Here is a 16,750-nt window from a genome sequence, read left to right as displayed (position 1 = left end):
TTTTTTTTTTTGGTTTTTCTCCGGTACCGGGAACCGAACTCATGACCTTGCGCTTGCCAGGCAGGCGCTTTGCCGCTGAGCTAAATCCCCAGCCAATCACATCTTGTAAAGACACAAAAGAGGACTCCCAGAACTGCTTCTGAAAGTTGCAAGAACAAAGGGATGTGTGTTTGAAGCAAGGGAAAATATTTTCAGGGGGCTAATGGCAGTATGTCTTTGACTTTCACAATACTTTTTTAGATGTAAACATTCACCATATATTTCGATCACATCTGGTATAGGAAAGTTCTCATGGTGGACTCCGTGAAGGAGATAGACAGGATCCAGGCCCTAAAGGGTCTGAGTGGAATTGCTTCAGGTGGAAAGGAGGGGAGGGTGGGTTCCTAGTATCCTGAATAGTAGGATTTTAAATTTCAAGGTGGGGTGTTGGGGGTGTAACTCAGTGGTAAAACGTTTGCCAACCATGTCTGAGGCCCTGGGTTCCATCATCCCAACCCCAGCCCTGCAAAAAAAAAAAAAACCCATAAGTTTCCAAGTGGAAAATCAAGGTGCCGTTTTGGAGAGGTAAGGATTTGTGGGATTTGACTGATGGGAAGAGGCTCTAAAAATAGGTTTGGAAAGATAGGTTCCACTGGGTATGGTACTCATGCCTATAATCCCAGCACTTGGGAGGCTGAAGCAGGAGGATTGCCACAAGATCAAGACCAATTTGGGCTAAATGGTGAATTCAAAGCCATCCTGAATTATATAGTGAGTCCTTTTCTCAGAAAACTAAACAAACAAGAAAAGGTAGGTTCCATGGTATCAGACCCTTCTTTTCCTCTGATTTGCCATTTCAGCAAAGGAACAATTTTCCCTGTGACCATTTCGTTCTTAAGTGCTCAGCCCCTAGAATGACCTGAGGAAAGTTTGATTGGAACCCCAGTGACCAATCATTGCTCCCCAAACAGGCTCCCTACAGGAATTCACTGACTTAGGGGTGCCACAAATCCTGTAGAGCAGTGGTAGCAAACTTATGACACACGTGTCATCACCAGCTGTTTGATATCACTGAAAGCTCTGAAAGGTTCACCATCATTGCCCTAGAGGATATGGATAGAGCTCTGCGCAACTCCTAAGGGATGAGCTAAATATGAGGGAAGGGCAGTCGAATGCCCAGACGGGGGATTTAAATTGGTCAGGGACTCAGGGACTCAGGGCAAATTGAGGAGTCACAGAAGCTGAACTTCTATTTTTTTTTTTCTTTTTTTGAACTTCTATTTCTTTTTTTTTTTTTTTGGTTTTTCTCCGGTACCGGGAACCGAACTCATGACCTTGAGCTTGCCAGGCAGGCGCTTTTGCCACTGAGCTAAATCCCCAGCCCTGAACTTCTATTTCTTTATTCTTATCCTGGGGCTCATTCCCAAGCCCTGGGCTGCCTCTTAAGATGTATGTGTCAACTCTGTACAGAACAACAGCTACTTTGCCAGCCCAGCTCCCTTCCCATTCATTACATAAGGTGCCAGTTTTCATGCCAGATTGTTGTTCAGCGTTAGCTCCCCAGGTTCTCAGAACAAACTCATAAGGCAGGTACAGTCAGCCCTCTATGGGTTCTTTGTTCATGGATTCCACCAACTGCGGATTGAAAATATCCTTTTAAAAATCGTACCAGGCCAGGCATGATAGTGCAAACCTTTAATCCCACCTACCCAGAAAACTGAGGCAGGAAGATTGCAAGTGCCAGGTCACCCTGGGCAATTTAATGTGCCATCCAAAAATTTTTTTAATTTTCAAAAAGGGCTAGAGGTGTAGCTCAGTGCTCCCTGGGTTCAATCGCCAATACCACACACAAATTATGTCAATACTGAACATATACAGACTTTAAGGAGGTGGAGTGCTACTGGGGATTGAAAAAGGACCTTTGCACTGAGCTACATCTCTAGGTCTTTTTTTGTTTTGTTTTGAGATAGGGTCTCACTAAATTGCTAAATTGCCCAGGCTGGGCTTAAACTTGTGATACTCCTGCTTCAGCTTCTCACAGTATTGATTATAGGTGTGTACTACCCTGCCAGGCTCAGACTTTTTTCCTTGTTATTATTCCCTCAACAATTTAGGCCAGGGGCTGGGGATTTAGCTCAGCGGCACAGCATCTGCCTGGCAAGCATGAGGTCATGAGTTCGATTCCCAGTACCGGAAAAAAAGCAAAAAATAAATAAATAAACAATTTAGGCCAGATATGGTGGCACATGTCTGTAATCCCAGCACTTGGGAGGCTGAGCCAGGAGGATTGCTGCAAGTTTGAGGCCAGCTTGGGCTACATATTGACTTTAAGGCCAGCCTGAACAGTATAATGAGACCCTCTCTCCAAAAAACAAACAGATAAAAATGCTGAAGCTCAGACTGGGGATGTAGCTCAGTGGCACAAGTGCCTGCTTGGCAAGTGCAAGATCCTGAGTTTGATTCCTGGTACCAAAGGAAAAAAAAAAGCTAAAGCTCTGAGGAGAATAATTTTCTCCTACAAGACAGAGCTGAGATTCCAACCCAGAACCAAATGACTACAGAGCCCACACACATCAGATAAACAAAACCTCAGTGTGCCAGCAAGAGATGAGGATACACCGCCCTCGGAGCTGTGAGCAGCAGCTTCAGTAGCCAAAGCACTGAATGGGACAAATGCTGCACAAGCACATTCTCCTTAAGAAGCCCAAAGAAGGCTCTCTGCCTTTGACCAGAAGGTACCAGACACCAACAGCCAGGGTTTTTATCTGATTCCTTTTATTGACCCTGGGGCCTTGCCAGAGAAGGGGATAGTGGGACCTTGTCTACTTCGGCTTTCTCCTTTTTTGCTCCCTGTGCAGGAAGTGAATCACACACTCCCGCCAAAATGTACTGCCACTCACTTTTCCAGGTCCATTCTTCCTCCTCAGTACCCTTTCCTAGTACATGATGGTAGCCAGCCGGGAAAGAAATTGGATGTGGTGGATGCATTATCTTCTGCCACCAATTTCATTTGACCACTTCTATGAAGACCTTTGAAAGTCCAAAGTGGGAGTTTGCTGTGAATTTTGATGTTCTTGAATAGATTTATAAAGCGGTACAATGTATCCTTGTTCTTGATTCTCAGGAAGAGGAAACAAATGAGGGAAATAAAGAAGCTTGGAATAGATGTTCTGGCATCTGCCAGAATAAGTAGCACCACTTAGATTCATTGGTTAATCTAGGAGGCCCATTGCGCTATCTTTAATGCATCTGACTTAGACCAGCTGGCTTCATTAGCAACCCAGTTTCCATCAGTTCTTTCAGGAGAAATCATCTGGGGAATTAAAACATTTACTGCTGCCCTTGCTTTAATTAAATATCATCTCTGGAGAGGATGGCCTGGTACTGAGTAAATCCCCCCTCTTTTCCCTTCCGTGTGATCCTGATGGGAAGCCAGAGGTGAGAACCAGCAGGAAAAGGTCCCGTGCACATTCCAGAGGATGAACTCAAGAGGAGGGAAAGAATGGGAAGATAATGAAAATAAAGACAGCCGAAGTGTTCTTTGTCAGGCCTGACCCGAGAAAGACCTTCCCAGTAAATACAGTGCCTCTACAAACAGCAGGAATCCAGGCTGCCGCTCAGCAAACAGAACTAATGGCCATAAAGAAATATAGAAGTGGACCTGCCGTCTCCCTTATGCACACCTGTGCTGATCATCCTTGTAGCTTTGACCTCAAACATTCCACCTAGATTCCTTGAGACTACGACCCCCAGCCCCAAACCCTATATATACTTAGCCTCCTCTCCAGATATTTATTGCTATTACTCCAGTTTCAGCCTGCCTGTACCTAGACGACATTAAATCTAGTCTTTCCCACAGTCTTGGTGTGTCCGTGTGTCTCCTCATACGGCGTTATTGAACGTTCTTTTGATCTGGATGGACTCGGGAGGGAACAACAGGGAGTGGTACCCTTCCACACTGGTCTAATGGTGGGAGGACTCAGGAGGTGGAGAGGACCCACTGCCTGGATGGTTGTATCCTCGGTGTCTCCCTGGCCTGATGCACAGGCCCAGCCGCATCTACTCTGCAGGGTATTTATGAGGAGATACCACTGGGTGTCACGGTTGTACCATCGAACAAAGCTGAGGCCCAGTCATGCCACAGACAACCAAAACCAGCAAGGAGATTTTGGGTGCAGAATAATGTGATTATGAAGCAATGAAAAATAATGGCATTTGAGGTGATCATTCGGTCTTGCCCTTGCATGATCTAGGAGGCCTACTATCTTTAATGCATCTGACTTAGACCAGCTGGCTAAGTGACCTTCGGTCACAGCCTCTCCCTTACCTTCTTGTCTTTGTTCAAACGTCATCTTCCATTCGCAGCTTTCTGAAGTCACATGGCTCCCTCTCTGAGCCTCATGCCCCCTCACCTATTGTAAGTATGTATATAACACCTTTACGGGAATATAATTCACATATCACACAATCCACCCCTTAAAGTATATACATTTTAGTGGTTTTTAGTACATTCATGGGGTTGGTTGCACAACCATGAGCATGGACAATGTTATTTTATCTTTCCCCAAAGAATCTCTGTAGCCCTTAGCTATCAAGGGCCATCCCCACTCCCGGTCCTAGGTTACCACTACTCAACTTCTTGCTATATATTTGCCTACTCTAGACATTTCATATAAATGGAATCATACACTATGTGGTCTTTTGTGATTAACTTTTTTTCACTTAGCATAAATTTTCAAGGTCCATCTGTATTGTAGCATGTATCAGTGCTTCATTCCATTTTGTTGCCTACTATTCCATTGTATGGATAGGCCATATTTTGTTTCTCCCCTCATCCACTGGTATTTTTGTTATTTCTACTTTAGGAGTCCCTATTTACTTACTTTGTCCAGTGTGTCCACACACACACACACGCACATGCACACACACACACAGTATGATTCCACAAAGTGCTGTCATATCCCCAGGGTATGTAGTAGTGACGGGCACATTAGTAAGTAGGTGCTCAATAAATATCCCTTAAATGGGGAGGGGTACCAGGTATACACAAGTAACTCAGTAATCGTACAGGTTGAGGTACAAGGTGCGCATTGATTCGCTAGTTGGAAGAGCTTCTATACAAGCTGCTGCACAGGGTTAATTCCAGCAGCTAAGAGACCTAACTGGACCCAGTGGGGATGTGGATTTGAATGACAGTGACTTTGAAAATGCTCCAAGGTGAGCACACTAGTTAAAAGAATTCCACTGGGAATCATTTTGTAAAGTGATAAATGCAGTAGTGATGTAAACGTCACCCAGATTATGTTGTGTGAGCCTGGGTATTTTGGCTTTGCTCAGAGCAGGATCTGTTGCCTCCTACTCAGTAGATATTTATGAGAATTATGTGTGCAAAGCTCCGGACCACATCTCAGGGCCTGAGTAATGGAAAGAAGCAAGGACCACCCACCAGCCTCCGGGCCCCTGAGTTGCAGGTGAGAGAAATGAAGACCAGAAAGGTCACTAGGGGAGGCAGAAGGCCCCAGTCCTAGGCCTGCCCTGGTTCTGTCCCCACAGCCCTGTAGCACTGCTTTCAAAGTCAGCAGCTGGACTACACTCTGGACTACAGCCAAGTAACACTTTGTAACTCAACAAGGGACTGGGTCAGGATGTGTCCCTGCCTACTGTTCCTGCTTTGGGTCCTAGAGAATTAAATGACATGGCCTCCTTCCCAGACCCCAGCACGCACAATTTAGTTCCTCCAGCGGAGCCTAGCTCACCTCATAGTGCAAGCATATGCTGCCCCCTTCTGGTCACTGTGGAAATCCATCCTGGTTCACCAGCAAAGACGCCATGATTGTCATCTCAAAGCACTTCCCATCGCTTATCTTGAGGGGTCATTCCCACAATACTTGGAGAAGACAAGAGTCAGGATTTCTGTTCATTTACAAATGAGTGGCATCACCAGGTGTGGTGGCTCACGCCTTTAAACAGCACTCTGACAAGTTGAGGCAGGAGCATCCCAAGTTTGAGCCTAGGTTGGGCAGCCAGGGCACTTAGTGGGGCTGGGGAGGTAGTAGCTCAGTGTGAAGGCCTTGGGTTCAGTCCCTAGTATTGCAATGTTAGTGGCAGCATCCTGGAAATGGTCCCCAGTCCACCCAATTCCTTACATGAGGGGCTGGGGATACAGCTCAAGGGCACAAGCGCCTGCCTAGCAAGCACAAGGTCCTGAGTTTGATCCCCAGTACCCAAAAAACAAAACACAAAACACAAAACAAAACAAAAGCCAGTTCCTTACATGACTCTGGGAAGTCAGTTTCCCACTTCTGGTCTCAGTTACCCACCTATAGAATGGGAGAGGCATAGCCAGGTGTGGTGGTGCATGCTTGTAATCCCAGCACTTGGGAGGCTGAGGCAGGAGGATCCTCGTGAGTTTGATGCCAGCCTGGGCTACAAAGTGAGCTCAAGGTCAACCTGAACTGCATAGCGAGACCCTATCTCAAAAAGACAAAAAATAAATAAATAAAATAAAATAAAATGGGAGAGGCTCTTCACAAGACAGTTCTGTGCCTATTCCTACATTCTCAGAGTGGAAAGGTGACTTGCCCCAGATCAAAGTGAACCAGATCAGAGGCACTCCCATGCTGCAGGTCACCCCTCTTGTCCACACCAATCAGGAAAAACCAAAGGAGTCACAGCAAGCCAGAAAACCACTTCCTCCACCTTTGTGTTCTGATTGCCTATTGAGGGACCACATGGATAGATAAATAGGTAAGTGGGTGGCTGAATGGATGGATGGATGCATGGATGGATGGATGGATGGATAAGGCAGAAATGCAAAGAACACTGAGATCACTTTTAGCAGCAATTGGAGTGGCTACCTGCCTCCCCCTGCTCTCTGATAACTTGCTCCTCTAATTCCAACTGCCAAGCCCCAGTGGCAGGCTGCTCTAGATCCACTGAGCCAGAGTTCTGAGCCCACTGCCCACCTATAGCTTGGAACTAGGACCAACCACAAGAGGAAAACAGTAGATCCTTACCCCAGGCTTCCTTCCACCTTGTTATTTACTGCTATGCTCAACAGCTGTTGCTATGGGAAGAAATTTAAGGCCAGAGGCCATTTCTAGGAAACTTCAAATATGGCCACCCCGCATAGGGCAGTTCCTTAGGCCAACTACAGCTGAAATTAAGCTCTGTGCTCACAATGAAGCTCAGAAGTACTAGGGGAAGTGCTGGCATGGAAGGAGATTACCCTGTGCATCTTCAGCCTGGTTCAAATAAGCAGATTAACCTCTCTGTTCCTTGGTTTTCTTATGGACAAAATGCTATGATGCCTAAAAAGTGTTAGGAGGATTGAAGTGAGACAGATAATGCTTTGCATGCCATAGGCGCTCAGTAAATAGAAGTTTCTGTCCTCTTCTTCCCAGATCATGGAGAAATCTAGAAAGGGAAAGAATGATGTCTACTGCGCACCAGGCAAGTTTTTTCAATCAAAAAGCTTTTTTTTAAGTACTCCAAAGTGGTGAGGTGAACTAAATCTATTTCCACCAGGAAATAAAGGTGCACTCAAACATTCTTGATCTCTTTAGGAGAAAGTACCATTTACCTATCCCCTGTCATCATCCTAGAGCTTCTGATGCAAGAGATATTCAGCAAAAATTTACGGATAGTGACGGTGAGAACATCTTTTAACAGCTACAGCGCAGTAATCCTATGCTCCTCCATTTCTTGGGTGAGCATCTCCCTCGTCTACTTCTCCCTAACCTAGCCTAACTTTAACAGCCTATCCATCCCATCCTGGGTGGCAAGTTCTTCAGTCACCTGGTAGAAGGGACACTTGGATTTGAGCTAAACAGCTACTAAACAGTTGACCTCATGCAGTTGAGATTAAAACTGCGGCCCCCATAGTACCACCTGTGAAATCACGGAGCTGAGACCAAACCCAGGATTTGACCTGTGATCCAGGTGCCAGGTCCTCCACTCTCACCTGTAATGACAAAGATAGGGAGTCCTAACATGTGGGATTGGAGATGGGCTTCAGCATGAGATGGACTTGGGTGTGTCTTTGTTACTAACTTCCCAACTCTGTGAGCCTGTTTCTCACCCTTAAAATGGGGCTAATAAAATTACCTTTCTCCGTTAGGTGTGATGACACATGTCCTTCTGTAGTCTCAGCACTTGGGAGGCCGAGGCAGGAGGATCACCATGCGTTTGAGGCCAACCTGTACCCTACATGGTGAGTTAAAGGCCAGACTAAACTATATACAGAAACCCTGTCTAAATAAAATAAAGTTACCTTCCTTTATTTAGGAAGGAAGGAAGGAAGGAAGGAAGGAAGGAAGGAAGGAAGGGAAGAACGAAGGAACGAAGGAAGGAAGGAGGAAGGAAGGAAGAAGGAAAAGGAAGGGAAGGGGAGAGGAGAGGAGGGGAATGGAGGAAAGAGAAAGGAAAGGAAAGGAACGGAGGGAGAGGGGAGGGGAGGGGCGGGGAGGAAAAGAGGAACAAGGGCAGACAGGTCAATTTGCATTGATTACAGCGGCTGGCTGGGCTCAATCTCTTCCAGTCAAGCATCGAAGGGACTATCAGAACCTCTTTCACAGAAATATAGGAGAAGGGTAGATAAAGAACATTGTAACTGCTGAGGGTTGTGTTCCTGCTCTCTGTGGTACTGCTTTATTGGTCTATGATGGTGTAATCTGCTTATTTCTACTTCTCTCCAGGTCTAATTGATCATTCTGCATGACTAGGGTGGCTACTTGTTCTTGAAAGACTGCAGTTTCAACTGGATTTCATATGCCCTCAAGCTATCCAAGTATGGCTGGATTTTCATGGATTCCTGTCTCCAGTGCCCCAGTTTTCTCAGCTGGTCCGTGATAAACTTTTTTTTCATATGTTCATACCATTGGCTTGTCTTTTTCCTGGCCTTCTCCAACGCTTTCTCCTTTAAAAAAAAAAAAAAAGAAAAGAAAAGCAACAGAGATAAGGTTAGGGTTATGAAGCCACTTCACAGTACAAGAAACACCTAAGGTGAAAAATGTGCTTGCTGGACCAAATATTCATTCCCTAAAATCAGTACTATGATTCAGAAGGAGCCTCAGTTTCTTAATTTGTAGAAAGTGGGTATTAAGCTGGCAAACCCTTGTGGTACGTTCTGGCAACCTGCAGCTGAGGGTTCTGGTTTTGACTTTAATCATATTTTTATTGGAAGACCGATCAGAAAGCAATAGGAGGCTGGGGGGTGGGAGTGTGCATCTTGTTTATTACTCCTTCCATAACTCCTATTATTCTGTCCTTGTCAACCACTTAGTGTTTGTTTTGTTTGTTTGTTGTTTTTTGGTTTTTTATCTTTTTGAGGCAGGGTCTCACTATGCAGTTCAGGCTGGCCTTGAGCTCACTTTGTAGCCCAGGCTGGCCTCGAACTCGCAACGATCCTCCGTCTCAGCCTCCCGAGTGCTGGGATTACAGGCGTGCGCCACCACGCCCGGCTTACTTAGTGTTTTCTACATATGGTCTGTGACATCCCTTACATCACAATGAATTCCATCCATTTCTTCTACTGTATAACTTCTGTCCTGTCCCCACCAGGGAACGGGCCTGTAAAGGCACAGCCCATATCTCCTTCATTCAGTTATTTTAGTGCACTAGCTAAGGGAAGGGTTGCTCAGAAAAATCAGCCACATTATTTCCAATAACTACTGTGTAGCAAGGGAGACATAGGCTCAGATATGTCTAAACCAGGCAAAAAGTGATACCCCCTAAAAGAAGCATATTTCAAAGAGGGCAGATATGAAGAAAAGCTCCCTTGAGCTGAGGATGTTGCTCAGTGGTAGAGTACTTGTCTTGCATGCACAAGGCCCTGAGTTTGATTTCTAATACTGAAAACAAGAAGCTACATGCAAGGGCTGACATATAAATTGTGTTTGAGTTTTGAAGAATGGGGAGGTTTAGGGCATCTGATATAGAATCTGGCTTTTTGGTTTTTTGCTGTTGCAAGGGTAGGGATAGAACCTAGGGCTTGCACATGTTAGGCAAGTGCTCTGCCATGAGCTATATACTCCCAGCTCCAGCTCTTAGTTTTTATCACCCTTAAAGAGGCACTAACAGCATCTTTTAAGGATTTCCCACTCTTCTAAGTCAGAATCCCATGGGCCCATCTGGTGCACCCTCGGACATGCAGGCAAGCTCAACAGCTAAGAAGGGGACAGTAGCTCAACTCTGCAGTGCCTGCTCTGCTTGAAGAAACGAGTATGTTAAGAGTCACATGACTCTTGCTAGTACCTAATGTTGCCTGTTTGGAGCGGTCCCTAAATACGTTATATGGGTCAGGCTCTACGGGGAACAGTGGGGTGACAACACTTGGGCTTTTGAGAAGGGAGGCCAAGTCCTACTTGTCCATAAGCAAAAAATGGAAAAGCCTCAGTTTTCATGAGGAAAATAGGAAACCCCCAAAGGAAGAAAAAATTGAGCAGATAGTGTTGATGCTAATTCAAGCTCTAGGATCTGAAAGTGCAAGGGAGATAGCAAGAATCCATTAATGGATTACCTAGAAAGATCATGTGCTTTAAGAAGAAATGCTACCAAAGCCAAGAGATCGGAATCTTTCTCCCTGACTCCTTCAGCCCAGGAACACCTTGGTCAAATCAGTAACAAGTATCAGTTGCCTGCTCTGTAAAAATATGACCTGCCTTAGACACTTTGATGGTTCCATATCACATGTAGGACAGGAGGTAGGATCTTCCCCCTGCCCCAAGACATGGGGAATGTGAAACAAATTTGGATCAATCCACTACCACCCTCTAATGCAAATGCAAAAGCTTAGGGCTACTGTACCTGCAACTCATAGGTTCGTTGGGCGTGGAGGTTGTCACGCATAATCACCTGAGATAAATGACTCTTGGGTAAGACTTTTTTCACAGCTGCTTCACTGCAATTCATTAAGCTGGAATGGAGGGAGAAAGGTTATACAGGTTAGAGATGGCTGGTGGGTCAGGTGCCTGATGGGGGAGAGGTGCCGGGGGGAGGGGTTGAGGCCTCCCCAGGTTTGATTGTATCTTTCTTTCCTTCTTAAAAGGCATAAAGCTGGACATGGTGGTGCATGCCTTCAGTATTAGAAATCAAACTCAGGGCCTTGTGCATGGTGAAAACTGTTGCCAGTTACTCTTCCAATAGAGGATAGTACATATCTAGAATATATAGTGAACTTAATGAATTTAACACCAAAATATCAAATAGCCCAATCAATAAGTGGACAAATGAATTGAACAGATATTATTCAATAGAAGTACAAATGGCCAATAAGTATATGAAAAAAAGTCCAACATCTTTAGCCATTAGGGAAATGTAAATTAAAATTACATTGAAATTCTACCTTATCCTAGTCAGAATGGCTAACTCTGGAATACAAAGAAACAATAAATGCTAGTGTGCATGTGAGGGAGAAAGAAACCTGTCTACACTACATTGCTGGTGAGAATGTAAATTAGTACAGTCACTATGGAAATCAGTATGGAGGTTCCTCAAAAAAACTAAAACTAGAGCTACCATTTGATACAGCAATATTCTTCCTTGGTATATACCCAAAGTAGTTAAAGTCAGCATATTATCATGATACCTGTATACCTAGGTTAACTGCAATACAATTCACAATAACCAAGACATGGAACCAACCTAGATGTCCATCAACAGATGAATGGATAAAGTTATATATACACAGTGAAGTACTATTCAGCCATAAGGAAGAATGACATTCTGTCATTTGCAAGAAAATGACTAGATCTGGAGAATATCATGTTGTGGCACAGTGCTTGTCAGAAAGCCAGTATTGCCAGGTACAGTGGCACACACCTGTAATCCCAGCACTCAGGAGGCTGAGGCAGGAGGATCACTGTGAGTTCAAGGCCAGCCTGGGCTACAAAGTGAGCTCAAGTTCAGCCTGAACTGCATAGGGAGACCCTGTCTCCAAAAGACAAAAAAAACCCATAAAGAAAAAATAAAAACAAGTATCACATGTCCTTCCTAATTTGTGAGATCTAAAAAAAATGACAATAAAGTAGAAAGGAGTCTATTGTGAGACAAGAAGAAGGGAACAAGAGGGAAGGGGTGGTGATAGGGTGGATAACAGGGGGCCTGGTATCATCATGGATTATATCCACATGTCCCCCCAAAGCCTCATCTGCTCCTATATGGGGCTTCTGGGAGGTGACTGAATCACGAGTGTGATGCGCATCGCTGGATTAACCCACAGGTGGGTTTACAGCTGGGAGTGACGTTGGAGGTGAAACCTGATGGGAGGAGGAGGGTCACTGTGGGCGTGGCCTGAAGGGTATGTATCTGTTCTCTCTTGATTCCTCTCTGCTTGTTCCCGTATCATGAACTGTTTCCCCTCTGCCACGCTGCCCTGCCTTGGAGCCAGCTGACTATAGACTGAAACCTCTACAAATTGTGAGCCAAAATAAACCTTTCCTCCTTTAAATTGTGGTGTCAGATACTGTGTGTCAGCAAGGAAGAAAGTAACTAAGACAGACAGCGATAAACAAAATATATACATGGTTTGTGAGGACAAGAGGGAGGCAGAAGGGTTTGACGTCTTTTCCTGAGCCACTGAGAAACGAGCAGGCTAAGAACAAGGGTGTTGGACGGGTTGGGCTCCTCTCGCAGAGCACCGCGACCACGCGACATCAAGCCGGGACGGATGGACGGAAATGCGGGACGGAGATGGGAATTCCGGGCTTCTTCCGGAAGTCCGCCCTGAGGACCAAAGCTGGAATGGGAAGGAGCTGGGGCCAGAGTCCTCAGACTCCCTGGGAGACTGGGGTTGGGCTCCGGGACTAGGGGCGCGATGGGCCGAGGGATCGCGGGCCTGGCGCGAGTCCGGGCTCCCGCAGAGGTGCCGCGGTCTGACGATCGCTCTGGAAGCCGGTTCGCACCTGAAGAGCACCGGGTGATACGCGGTCCGCGGCGGCATGAAGATGACCTGCGGGCCGCCCCCCGCACTGACTTCCTGCCGGCGCTCGAGCTTGTCGCGCCGGAAGTCTGAGCTGCCTGCGGCGGCGAAACTCGGGACTGGGATCTCATAATCCGTGGACGAGTCTAGGTCCCATTTGACCGAAGGCCTACATGGCTGTGTGGTCGGGTCCTCCACGCTACAGGACTGCTTGGGAACCAGAGCCAGCTTGGGCAGCACGATGAGTGGGAGCAGGAGGACGCCGCGAGGATCGCGGAGGTAACCTGGGGCTGCGCGCGGCGGGTGACTCGGGAGACACAGGCAGGGTGGGGCCTGGAGAAAGGGCGCGCGCGCGAAGCCCGGAGGCTGCGGACTCTGCTGTATTGTCCCTCTGGGGCCCCCATGCTTTGACCGTGCGCGTCGTCGCCATGGAGACGGGATGGGCGGGCTGGAGCAGTCTACGGAGCGCTAAGCCTAACCTTTCTCGACAGTCAGCAGCGGCAGCCGACTTGATCGTTGGGTGGGTAACCTCGTGACCGCAGCGTTACTGCGCCGGGGCTCAGAAGCTTCGTTTTCTCCTAAGATCCAGTACAGCCTCTTTCTCTCCCGGACGAGAAACCACTGCTATGGAAACCGGAGCGCTGGCCGGGTGGGGATTTTGGCCCGGGGATCCTGACCGAGCTTTCTCTCCCGGCGACCTTCGCCTGGGGCTTCGCCGCGCAGCTGCTACTTCAGCGAACTCCTCTGTCCGCTGCGAGAGAAAGGTAGGATGGGGTCTTGACGCCGATTGGAAAAGAAACCTATTCCAACGCCAACTCTCCCAGGAAACCTCCCTGACTCACCCCTAGAAGTAAATCGTAAACCCGAGGACTTTATTACTTTTGTAACCGGACTTTAACCAACTCACCGCAGTGTTTGCTGACTTTCCCCACATACTGGTGTTGCAGGCCAGAAGAGCAGCTTCCAGACCTTGTTGTGTTACTTCGAGGGGGTCTTCCCCCCTCTGTGCGTCACTTTCCTCCTATGACAGTGGAGGTGTTAATTTTACACTCCTGTCTAATTAGGTGGCTTTAAAGATCGAATCAGAGGACGGATGTCAAGGTCTTCATAGGCTGCCGAGTGGTGAAACTGAGCTGTTGCTGAGTTGCGGTTTCTCCACCGTTTTCCCTCTTGTGGAACTGTTCTCCAGATCTGTATCATTTCTTAAGGCCACCTTGCTACTCTAGCCTGGAAGAAGCCCTTTACTCTTCATACCAAGAACATCTTGCTTTTTTGTTTGTTTGTTTGTTTTGTTTTGTTTTTTTGAGACAGGGTCTCCCTATTCAGTTCAGGGTGGCCTTGAGCTCACTTTGTAGCCCCGGCTGGCCTCGAACTCGAAAAGATCCTCCTGCCTCAGCCTCCCTAGTGCTGGGATTACAGAGGTGTGCCACCATGCCCAACTACATCTTGCATTTTAACTTCTCTAACAACAGCAAGAATTGTTACCCTTTTTAGAGGGCTTATTCTGTGCCAGGCCCCACAATCAACACGTGAGCTGATTATTTCATTTAATCATTACGATATCCTGTGTGAGTGTGTGTGTGTGTGTGTGTGTGTATGTGTGTTATGTTGCTGAGGACTGAACCCAGGGCCTTCACACTATCTTCAGCCCTTTTTTTAACTTTATTTTTTATTTTGGGACATGGTCTCCGTAAATTGGCCAGACTGGGCTGGAAATTTTGATCCTCCTGTCTCCCCTTTCCAGAATGTTATATTATAGGTGTCAGCAAACATACATAGTTTCACAGCATCCTTTCAAGGTAGGCACTCCTGTCTCCATTATTGTCAGAGGGCAAAATAACAATTCAAAGATCTTCCTTGGCTTTATTATCCATTCTAAATCTGGCAACACTTCATGCTATAAATACAGGTGTTCCATTGAGGCAAACAGGAGAGGCATATAATTTTAGCGAACAGGAAAGGGCTGAGACAGCAGAAACAAAAGCAGACTGGTCATTTTAAAGTTACTTTCCTTGGAAGACAGAGACTGAATAAAAAAAAAACTTATTTGTTTAATATGAGGTTAATATCAGGTTACTTTGTGAAGATTAAAGCAACTTCATTATGCCAGTTGAAACTAGCCCGTTTGGGAAAGTTGGTTGTTATCGCTCTAATTCAGATTACTTGAAGATCAGAAAACTAGTTCCAGATTAGTGACTTAGAACTTTAATGTGAGAGAATCCATTTTGACTGTGTGTCTGATCTGTTTTTGTTTGGTCCAGTAAACAATGGCCTTGGGCTGGGCATGTAGCTCAGTGGTAGGCCGTCTGCCAGCCTTTGCAAGGCTCTGGGTTTGATCTCCATTACTGGAAAAAAAAAAAGGCCCGTAATTTATGTAACACTATTTTCCAGGTCTATTTTGTTCTAATTATTTAATGTCTTACCTCCCCACCATCACTAGACTTTAAACTATGTTAGAAAAAAGGCGACGACTTCCTTGTGCATTTCAGTATCTCTAACACTTAGTACAGTACCTGATAAATATTGCTTGACTACCATGAGTGTAACTCCTCCTGTAATTATCCTGACATGCTCAAGAGTAGTATCTAGACTAGGTGTATAATCCCTGTAATCCCAGGCGACTAAGGCAAAAAGAGTGCTACAAGTTTGATACCATCCTGGGCTACATAGCGAGTTCAAGGCCAGCCTGAACTACATAGTGAGACTCTGTCTCAAAGGAAAACAGACATTCATCAAGCACTTGCTTGTGGGGACACAGAGACTGGCCCTGGTGGGTGACACACACAGAGTGAACGTAGATATGTTTTATTCCCAGTGTGCTCACAGTCTCTTGAGGAGACAGATATATATCAAATGGTCAGACAGCTCAAAGCAAAAGCACATCTTCAGTAAGCATTTGGAAGGACAGAACACGTTGCAAAACCTGGAAGAGAGACTTGATCAAGGATGTTAAAGTGCTTGCCTAGTGTGTGCAAGGATCTGGCTTCAATCTCCAGCATGGGGGTAGGGGGTAGGGGTGGGATTTGACTAAACATGGGAAGGGGTGTGCTCCCCGGAGGTTTTCACTGAGGAAATGACAGTGTAAGATCCAATGACTCCTCAGACTTCCATAGTCCTTTGCTGAGTGGAACAGATCAGGAACCAATAAGCTTATAAGGAAAAGGGGTTCCAGGCTTAGAGTGCAGCAGAGACAAAGGCTCCTAGCCAGAGAGAAAAATGACTATAAGGAGCTATCCGTGGCTCAGTCTAGATGAGGCCATTCAGAAAATAAAGAAACCTCACTGGATATGGTGGTGTACATCTGTAATGCCAGCACTTGGGAGGCTGAGACAGAAGGATCAACATGAATTGGAGGCCAGCATGTGCTACATAGTGAGACCCTGTCTCAAAAAAAAATGGAGACTCCAGAAAGATAGATGGTAGCCAGGCCACAGCTCCTTTTTTTTTTTTTTTTTTGAGACATGGTCTTGCTATATACTTAAGCAAGTATGGCATCAAACTCACAGCAATCCTCCTGCCTCAGCTTCCCAAATGCAGGATGTAGTGGTTAATTCATTGTGTCAACTGGAGAAGTTTAGAAGCTTAACTAAATTGGCTCAGCAATTCTACACCCTAGGGTGCAGAGGACCCACTCTAGGGTAGTTCATCACCTAGATGATATAAAAGGGAAATGAGGGAGGACAGAGGGGCTTCCATTCTTTGGAGGAGCTCCAGCCTTCACCTTCAGCTTGGATGTCGTCTCCTGGCTTCTAGTGCAGAGTCTTCGGCTTCTACCTTGGATCCTTCAGCCTTCCGGCATAGACTCATCAGCCTTCTCTCGAAGACCCATCAGCCTCCTGATACGGACTTGCA

General features: G+C 46.2%; 3 protein-coding genes across 5 annotated transcripts in view; 2 read left to right on the top strand and 1 right to left on the bottom strand.

The window, feature by feature from the left end:
• LOC102027143 overlaps window positions 1-8,761 on the top strand; it is a 16,859-nt gene extending 8,098 nt beyond the window's left edge. The window contains exons 4-7 of the mRNA XM_013520308.1: window positions 7,383-7,431; window positions 7,545-7,687; window positions 8,099-8,191; window positions 8,676-8,761. Coding sequence (XP_013375762.1) covers window positions 7,383-7,431; window positions 7,545-7,687; window positions 8,099-8,104 — 198 coding nt within the window. The 3' untranslated portion in view covers window positions 8,105-8,191; window positions 8,676-8,761. The remainder of the gene's footprint in view (window positions 1-7,382; window positions 7,432-7,544; window positions 7,688-8,098; window positions 8,192-8,675) is intronic.
• LOC102005563 (chromosome unknown open reading frame, human C5orf52) lies at window positions 8,601-13,832 on the bottom strand. Its single transcript, XM_013520307.1, has 5 exons — window positions 13,806-13,832; window positions 13,491-13,649; window positions 12,882-13,366; window positions 10,786-10,894; window positions 8,601-8,896 (listed from the first exon to the last, which is right to left on the bottom strand). Exons 1-5 carry the CDS (start codon window positions 13,830-13,832, stop codon window positions 8,708-8,710), a joined length of 969 nt encoding a protein of 322 aa, XP_013375761.1. The 3' UTR covers window positions 8,601-8,707.
• Dusp18 (dual specificity phosphatase 18) overlaps window positions 13,085-16,750 on the top strand; it is a 7,696-nt gene continuing 4,030 nt past the window's right edge. The window contains exons 1-2 of one of the 3 annotated variants that reach the window (XM_005396283.2): window positions 13,085-13,177; window positions 13,482-13,662. The gene's annotated coding sequence lies outside the window, so the exon portion shown is untranslated. Of the gene's footprint in view, window positions 13,178-13,389; window positions 13,663-16,750 lie in introns of all 3 variants that reach the window. The other 2 variants (XM_005396282.2, XM_013520328.1) reach the window with 2 other exon arrangements.

Source organism: Chinchilla lanigera, unplaced genomic scaffold (assembly GCF_000276665.1).
Source record: "Chinchilla lanigera isolate Chin_1 unplaced genomic scaffold, ChiLan1.0 scaffold00054, whole genome shotgun sequence".
In the NCBI taxonomy this organism is placed as follows: Eukaryota; Metazoa; Chordata; class Mammalia; order Rodentia; family Chinchillidae; genus Chinchilla; species Chinchilla lanigera.
This window is presented reverse-complemented; position numbering and strand designations above follow the sequence as displayed.